General features: G+C 38.8%; 1 protein-coding gene across 3 annotated transcripts in view; it reads left to right on the top strand.

The window, feature by feature from the left end:
• The window catches only part of AP2B1 (adaptor related protein complex 2 subunit beta 1), a 141,280-nt gene that overhangs the window by 55,920 nt on the left and 76,416 nt on the right, over positions 1–8,944 (top strand). For all 3 annotated transcript variants that reach the window (XM_017534210.2, XM_017534209.2, XM_037740524.1), the window contains 3 exons: positions 3,398–3,513; positions 4,481–4,646; positions 7,017–7,115. In XM_017534210.2, coding sequence (XP_017389699.1) covers positions 3,398–3,513; positions 4,481–4,646; positions 7,017–7,115 — 381 coding nt within the window. The remainder of the gene's footprint in view (positions 1–3,397; positions 3,514–4,480; positions 4,647–7,016; positions 7,116–8,944) is intronic.

Genomic DNA, 8,944 nt, shown 5'->3' with positions numbered 1-8,944 from the left:
GTTCAGGCAATTATCCTGCCTCAGCCTCCCGAGTAGCTGGGATTACAGGCACGCACCACCATGCCCAGCTGATTTTTTGTATTTTTAGTAGAGACAGGGTTTCACCATTTTGACCGGGATGGTCTCGATCTCTTGACCTCGTGATCCACCCGCCTTGGCCTCCCAAAGTGCTGGGATTACAGGCTTGAGCCACCGCGCCCGGCCCCCATAACCGTTATGCTTATTGGCCGTTTGTGAATTGTTCACTCGTGTCCTATGCACCTTTTTACAATATGTTATCTTTTCCACGTTGTTGTTTTAAAGTCTTTTATGATTGGTATGTTAACCCTTCTTTTAATTAGCATCCATTTCCCCAATTTGTTGTCCTTTAGATTTCTTTTGCTTTCTTGATACACAGAAGTTGAGGTTCTTGTATCAGTTTGTTTTTTTCCTCAGTGGCACACTTAGAAAATTGTGCTTCACCTAAAGTTGTATAAAAGTCACCATTATTTTTTTTACTTCTATGGCAGTGATTTTGTAGGGGGCAGGGGAACAGATTCTCACACTTGCCGCCTAGGCCAGAGTGCAATGGTGTAATCTCGGCCCACTGCAACCTCCACCACCCAGGTTCAAGCAATTCTCCTGCCTCAGCCTCCCAAGTAGCTGGGATTACAGGTGTGCACCACCACATCCAGCTAATTTTTGTGTTTTTTAGTAGAAACAGGGTTTCACCATGTTGGCCACGTTGGTCTCAAACTCCTGACCTCAGATGATCTACCCCGCTTGGCCTCCCAAAGTGCTGGGATTACAGGTGTGAGCCACCATGCCTAGCCCTTGTTTTATATGTTTAAGTGTAATTTTAATCAACCGGGAAATAATTTTGGTGAAAGATATGAGTAGAGTGGATCAAACACCAGAACAAATTACTCTTTCCTTACTGTTATAAAATGTTGTCTTTATCATATATTGAATTTTGTATGTATATTTCTCTATTTCTGGACTTTGTGTATATACAATGATTGGATATTTACTTCTATTCCTCTGCCATACTGCTTTAATTGTAGGTTGTTTTTTTTTTAATCAAAATCAGCATGGTTGAGATGAAAATTTTATTTGAAAATTAATATTCCCGACATATATATTTTTCAAATGTTTATATATCATGAGGAATATCCTTTTATTAGTATTCATTTTAATGGTGAGACTAAGGATTGACTAAATATGAGCTTTAAATCAAGCCCTGTGCTAAGCACTTATTTGTATTATCCAATTTATGGTAGTTAAATCCTTATAGTGGCCCATTTTCTACATACTACATAATTTATTCTAACAATTACAACATTAATAAATATAACATTTAAATTTTTTCCAACTATTTTGCTGTTGCAGTAACAGCATAGGAAGTAATAGATGAAAATGAATAAAATAGAGGATATAAATAGAATCAGAAGAAGGACAAAACTACATAGAAGACTGCAGAATCATTTCGTGGTACAACAGAACCATCCTACATATGACCTCGTATAAATGATCTCAAGATGAAATTTTGTTTTTATTAAATTGCTTATGGTGATTTAGATTATTGTAGTACTTCTCAAGATTTTATTACAGAAATTTTCAGGTGTACAATAAAGTAAAACAGAATAATGAGCTCTTGTGTATTCATCATCCATCCTGAGCAAATACTGATTAGTTGCTGTTTCTGTTTCATCTTCTCCCTCTCCCTTCAGGTGGGTGGGATGCTAATACAAATTCCATATATAATCTTACTCAAGTAGTCCAGTGTGTATATCTAAGAGATAAGATACTTAAAGTATATTATCACATTACCATGCCCAGCAACTAACAGTAATTCTTAATTTTATTGAATATTCAGTCCATGTTCAATTGTCACTAATTATGTAAAAACGTCTTTTTAACAGTTTGTTTGTACAAATGAAAATCAAAATAGGGTCTGGGCTGGGTGCAGTGGCTCACCCCTGTAATCCCAGCACTTTGGGAGGCCAGGAGTTCAAGACCAGCCTGGTCAACATGGTGAAACTCTGTCTTTACTAAAAATACAAAAATTAGCTGGATGCGATGGCACACACCTGTAATTCCAGCTACTCAGGAGGGTGAGGCAAGAGAATAGATTGAACCTAGTGAGACTCTGTCTCATATAAATATATAAATAGAAAGTCTGCACATTGCACTTGAATAATGTGTCTCTTAGGTCTTTTTACTTATTTTGGTGCCAGGTATTGAAGGATCTAGGTCATTAGGCTTGTAGAATTTCCCAGAGTCTGGATTTGGCTGGCTGTATCTTAGTGATGCTATTTATCTATTCTTCCATCCTCTTTTAGATAATTAAGTCTAGAGGCTTGGTAGTTTTCCTGTTCAGAATTTTTAGCAAGAATACCTATTACCTGATGGTGTGTACTTCCTGTTGCATCTTATCAGGAGGCACATAGTGGGGTGACCCATAATAGTACATTGTAATATGTGATAGGCTGGTCCTTGACTTTTAGGATCTCTGTTCTGGTATCTGTCCCTTTAAAAAATGATCACTTATAGTTTCTGTACATGTGTTTTTTCACTTGTATTCTCTCATATTCTCTGAATTAATAAAAGATTAAGAGATAAAACTTCATTTTATAGATTAATTATAGGCTATGGAAAACTTGCTTATCTAATGCCATAGACGTTTAAGTTTCATAGCCCCAAAATTGGTAAATTGTCAAGTACTACAGTTCTTTGGAGTTTTTTGGATCATGCGTAACTTTGAAAAGGTAATGGAAGCTGTAGAGTCTCTCACTGGAAAATATGCTTGAATGTGCCTACAAAATTTGTTAATTTCACTTCAGTAGATTTAAAGACACCCTTTGCTATCTCCACTCATCCATGAACTTCAGTTAAAGACCTCCTGCTTTGTAATTCTTATTCTTTCCTCCTACGTTGGCTTATTCTGTCTTCTTATTTCTATCTTCTGGTTATCCAAGATGGGTGTGTGTATTTCTTTGTTTCTGGACTTTTAAATATACGATGTCACTACTACTCTGCCATACTGCTGTAATGGTCATATTTTTTTCAAAAATTAAAAGCAGTAGGTTGAGATGATAATTTTCTTTGAAGATTAATATCCCTGACTTAAATGTTTTTCAGATGTTTATACATCATGAGGAACATTCTTTTGTTTGTATTCAAAGAATTCATTTGAACTGATTCATCTGTCAGTTCAAATAATGAATAAAAATTGGGGTATATGTAGAACTGTATCATGTAGCTTGGTATCTAGCTTCTAGTGAAGTTTGGTCAAATTAAGTGCCTGATCTTTCAGTTTAGTTTAGTTGATGCACCTGCACGTTTCAAAATGTTTATGTTGAGATGGTGTTATTGCATAGATCATATGACTTCTTATTTTTTGTATTTCTCTTCCCAGCAATCTGCAGAGCGCTGTGTAAGCACATTGCTTGATCTAATCCAGACCAAAGTGAATTATGTGGTCCAAGAAGCGATTGTTGTCATCAGGGACATCTTCCGCAAATACCCCAACAAGTATGTCCAAATACTTTTACTCTTCTTTCTCAAATTACTTAGGAAATGTTTAAGTAAGTCACTTTGAAATTGCCTAGGCAAGAATTATCCTTTTGAATGTTACTGGTCATAATAGGATACTTTATTAAAAATTGAAAACATATAAAATGGTTAGCACAGGGATTGAAACTTGAGTTTTCACTCTGCTTGCTTTCTTTTGGAAGGATCGAAGCTCTGCCTGAATATGCGTTGTCTACTGGCATATTTTAAAGTTAACCAGATTCTTTGATGGCAGAGTTACTGTTAAATAGGTTATCTGTGTATTCTATGTTGTTCAGGCATATTCTCAGTTTATATCTGTTATCCAGACATAATTAATGATTGTCCACCTTTTCTTATCAGAAATGTATGAGTTTGGATGATATATCATATAGCCACTCTACCATAAAAGCCAGAAAGGTAACAGCTGTGATCTTCACTTTGCATGTTACCTGACATTGTAGAAAATTACAGAACCTGTAACAAATTATCAGTCTCATGCCGTTTCTGAAGTATTGTAGTTACTCTCATACAGATATTTTCTAAAAATCTACATTTTCACAAGTTTTTTAGATTGAGGGCTCTTAGTATATGAAGCAAAAATACTTTTTTAGATTTGATTTTTGAAAACAAGTAATTAAGGAATCTGAAAGTGAAATAAGAGAAGGTTTTGTAAGCATCTTAAACCTCATTTTGCCTTACACTCATGGAGATATCTTGTGCCAAAGCTTCTGATTGTCTTTTTTTTTTTTTTTTTTGAGACGGAGTCTCACTCTGTTGCCCAGGTGAGTGCCGTGGTGTGATTTCGGCTCACTGCAACCTCACTGCTTTTACAGTTTGTTGGTTTGGTTTAGGGTCCCTTGTTTGTGATTTTGCCTTTAGCCTTCACTGTTAAATATAGCTCTTAGTTTGGCCTTCAATAACCATAGTTCATTTTTTTTCACATCAGATATGAAAGTATCATTGCTACTCTATGTGAGAACTTAGACTCACTAGATGAGCCAGATGCTCGAGCAGCTATGATTTGGATTGTGGGAGAATATGCTGAAAGAATTGACAATGCAGACGAGTTACTAGAAAGCTTCCTGGAGGGTTTTCACGATGAAAGCACCCAGGTAAGTTCTTAACTCTTGTCTGTCCTAGTAGTTTTAGATGTCTTTGGGGAGATTTCAGAGAAAGCAAAGGTTATAGGTAGTTTCTTCTGTGTCCGTATTTATATATAGTGTGTTCATTTTTCTTCCAACAGGGATGTCCCTTTTCAGTTTAACTAATTTTTTTTTTTGAGTTGGCATCTTGCTCTGTTGCCCAGGTTGGAGTGCAGTGGCACAATCTTGGCTCACTGCAACCTCTGCCTCCTGGGTTTAAGCAATTCTTCTGCCTGAGCCTCCTGAGTAGCTGGGACTACCAAACCTGGCGAATTTTTGTATTTTTAGTGGAGACAGGGTTTCACCACGTTGGCCAGGCTGGTCCTGAACTCCTGACCTCAAGTAATCCACTTGCCTCAGCCTCCCAAAGTGCTGGAATTTTGGGCATGAGCCACTGTGCCTGGCCAGTTTTACTGATTTTTTTTTTTTTTGAGACAGAGTCTTGCTTAGGTGTCAGGCTGGAGTGCAGCGGTGCGATCTCAGCTCACTGCAGCCTCTGGCTCCGGGTTCAAGCGATGCTCTTGCCTCAGCCTCCTGAGTAGCTGGAACTACAAGCACTCGCCACCATGCCCAGCTAATTTTTATATTTTAGTAGAGACAGGGTTTCACTATGTTGGCCAGGATGGTCTTGATCTCTTGACCTTGTGATCCACCCACCTTAGCCTCCCAAAGTGCTGGGATTACAGGCATGAGCCACTACACCTGGCCTTTTTTTTTTTTTTTTTTTTTTTTTTTAAAACAGTTTTGCTCTTGTTGCCCAGACTGGAGTGCAGTGGCACAATCTTGGTTCACTGCAGCCTCTGCCTCCTAGGTTCAAGTGATTCTCCCGTGTCAGCCTCCCAAGTAGCTGGGATTACAGGCACCTGCCATCACACCTGGCTAATTTTTTGTATTTTTAGTGGAGACGGGTTTCACCACGTTGGCCGGGCTGGTCTCAAACTCCCGACCTTAGGCAATCTGCCCACCTCGACCTCCAAAGTGTTCGGATTATAGGAGTGGTCCACCGCACCTGGCCAGTTTTACTGATTTCTAATGTTCAAAACCTGTGTAACTCAGACCAGTAGTTCTCAAACTTTAGTGAGCATTATGAACACCTGGGGGAGCTTTTTAAAGCACAAATTGCTGGGCTTCAGCCTTAGAGTTTCTGGCTCAGTAGGTCTGAGATGTGCCTAAGTATTTGCATGTCTTACAAGGTCCAAGATGTTGATGCTGCTATGGCTGGCAATCCATAACCACTGGATTAGAGCAGTAGTTACCACTACTTATTTTCTGTCACCTAAGAATAACTGCACATTTCTGTTAGTAATGGCTGTGGCTCATTACAGCAGGGATTTTCACTGGGGACTGTGGTGAGGTTTGAAAAGATTATCTGTGGATGAAAATTCTGAGACTGCTTCTCACTTTCCCCTACCAAAATTAGAGCCGTGGGACCAAGAAGCAGATAAATTATTAAGCCCTTTTTGTCTGCCATTTGTATTCAAAGCAAATAGAAGATCATGTATATGATCTATCATAGCAATTTTAATAGATCTAATTGAAGGAGTATGTACAAGTCAATAGCTTTGTGGTTTTGCAGCCAACTCCTAATAGTCTGTAATTTGACATAATTCTACTGTCTTGGCTCTTGCCCCAGTATGACAGATGATTCCATAATTCCCCTCAAACTGTAGCTTTTGGTAGAAGTAAATAATAAAAGACTTGCTGAGGAGTCAGTTTTATCACCATCAGTATGTTAACATATACTTTAAGAAATACAGACCAGGCTCAGCTACTCTTGCCTGTAATCCCAGCACTTTGGGAGGCTGATGGTGAGAGAATCGCTTCAAGCCAGGAGCTTGAGACCAGCCCTGGCAACATTGCAAGACTACATCTCTACAAAAAGATACAAAAATTTTTAAAAAATGAGGTGTGGTGGCTTGTACCTGTAGTCCCAGCTACTTGGGAAGCTGAGGCAGAAGGATTGCTTGAGCCTAGGAATTTGAGGCTACATTCATAGATGTGCAGCCTGGGCAATAGAGGGAGACCTTGTCTCAAAATAATTAGTAATAATAATAACAATAATAACCATAGGTAACTATCTGGCTTAGAAACAAGCAGTGTTTTGTGCCAAAAATGCATTTTGTGGATATAAGGATAGAGTTTTCAGTTGAATACCTTTGTATTTCCCATGAATACTTTTGACTGCTATTGTTGATATTGATGAGTTTTAACCTTTTTTCTCTTAACCAACATCAGAAAGACTCCATAGTAATTCATAGTTGCGGAAACACCACTTTGGAGATGATGGCAGATAATAATGCCAGTGCCATTCTTTCACTCTATCAAATTATGTCTGTTTAGGTGCAGCTCACTCTGCTTACTGCCATAGTGAAGCTGTTTCTCAAGAAACCATCAGAAACACAGGAGCTAGTCCAGCAGGTCTTGAGTTTGGCAACACAGGTAAGAAATCTGGAAAAAGTGAGGTGTTGATTGTGGGGAACGCTCCCATGTGAAGCCCCCCCAGTGTTGGGCCGCACTGTGCGTGAGCTTGATCCCAGACACAGTTTCCTGCTGGGGGCAGTCGAGCTATGGGGAGGTAGGAACGGAAAGAATAAGAATAATGTCAGCCTCTATTTCTGACTACAGTGACCCTGGGTAATGGATGTGTGTGCTCTTTCAGTTCCTGTTGAGGAGTGGGTTTTATGACTCTGTTTACCAAGTTAAGTATAGCCTTTTGAGGACCAGATGACATTCCTGTACTCAGATAAAGATTTATGGCTTAGCTTGTGACATTTCTAGGTTGTTATCCTTGTGAGACCACATGTTCTGTTAACAATGATAAAGTACATCACCTGCTTACCTTTTATGGCCCGCAATTATGTACCCCCTCTGCTGACAGTTGCTTTTTGCAACTTTCTGTGCTTTTCACAACTTTCTGTTCCCCTTATCATATAACTTACATAATGTGCACTGACGTCAATCCTTATAATCTAAAGGTTTATATTGGAACCCTGGACACAGATAAACTTGCTGCATAGGCATTGCCTATTCAGCCCTCCAGACCCCATCTTTCTGTCTCTCTTTATTTCCGTACACCCCCTCTTCGAGGTTGGGACCCTCTCACTGGCCGAGACTCCCCGTCGCCCACAGTTGATTTGTCTTATTTCAAATTGTAGGCAATTATGAAACTCTTCCTAGGGGGTTCATTTGGAGAAGTTTTATTTGAAGGAAGTATGGCCTTCAGATCCTGTTAAAATATTAAAACAATGCTTTTTAATATGTTCAACTGAATGGTAGCTAATTGTATGGCTTTTAAATGAGTTGGCTGACTCCACTTTTCATAATTCATGAAAATTGAACATAGACTCTTAGTGAAGGACATATTTAGATGAAAGTGATGTTTTCTGATACTACCTGCTTCTCTGTGACTTCATTTCAGCTTTCAAATGAAAGTACCATGTGGAAATAGGAGATGGCCTCAGCAAAGTTTCATGCATTGTTCTACCTTCCAGAGTGATTGCCTTTCTCTTGGAAATAATTTTTTTGTTTTGTTTTGTTTTTTTTGAGATGGAGTTTCACTCATGTTACCCAGGCTGGAGTGCAATGGCGCGATCTCGGCTCACCGCAACCTCCGCCTCCTGGGTTCAGGCAATTCTCCTACCTAAGCCTCCTGAGTAGCTGGGATTACAGGCACGTGCCACCATGCCCAGCTGATTTTTTGTATTTTTAGTAGAGACGGGGTTTCACCATGTTGACCAGGATGGTCTCGATCTCTTGACCTCGTGATCCACCCGCCTCGGCCTCCCAAAGTGCTGGGATTACAGGCTTGAGCCACCGCGCCCAGCTGGAAATAATTTTAAAGTGCTTATGCTGCTTCCTTGAATTATTTGATATATTTGGACCTGAATGGAATTAGATCTACAGAAATAAAAATAATTAGGTTTTCTAGTATAACTGGTATAATGATCATCAGTCCATTCATGATTTAGTTATGTTCTTAATTGGGTTTGCTAAGAAGCTGGCTTTTTAGCAGGCTGTCAGAGTAAAGATGTATGTCTGCAAATGGAATTTGATTCAGATATCCAGTTTACCATTTTTCTCTTTCTCATTCCTTTATATTGATGTGAAATCAAAATTTAAAACCCTTTAACCGTACTTTGCCTATTCTGAGCTATAATTTTTCCTGTTATTAATTTTACAACTTTAAAACATTAATTTGTATGAGCTTTTTGAAGTATTTTCAAAACTTTCTTAAGCATCTTCCTCTGCCTGAAACAAAGCAGTTATAA

Source organism: Cebus imitator, unplaced genomic scaffold, assembly GCF_001604975.1.
Source record: "Cebus imitator isolate Cc_AM_T3 unplaced genomic scaffold, Cebus_imitator-1.0 Scaffold85, whole genome shotgun sequence".
Lineage (NCBI taxonomy): Eukaryota > Metazoa > Chordata > Mammalia > Primates > Cebidae > Cebus > Cebus imitator.
The sequence above is the reverse complement of the archived record's forward strand: the minus strand, read 5'-3'. Positions and strand labels throughout refer to the sequence as shown.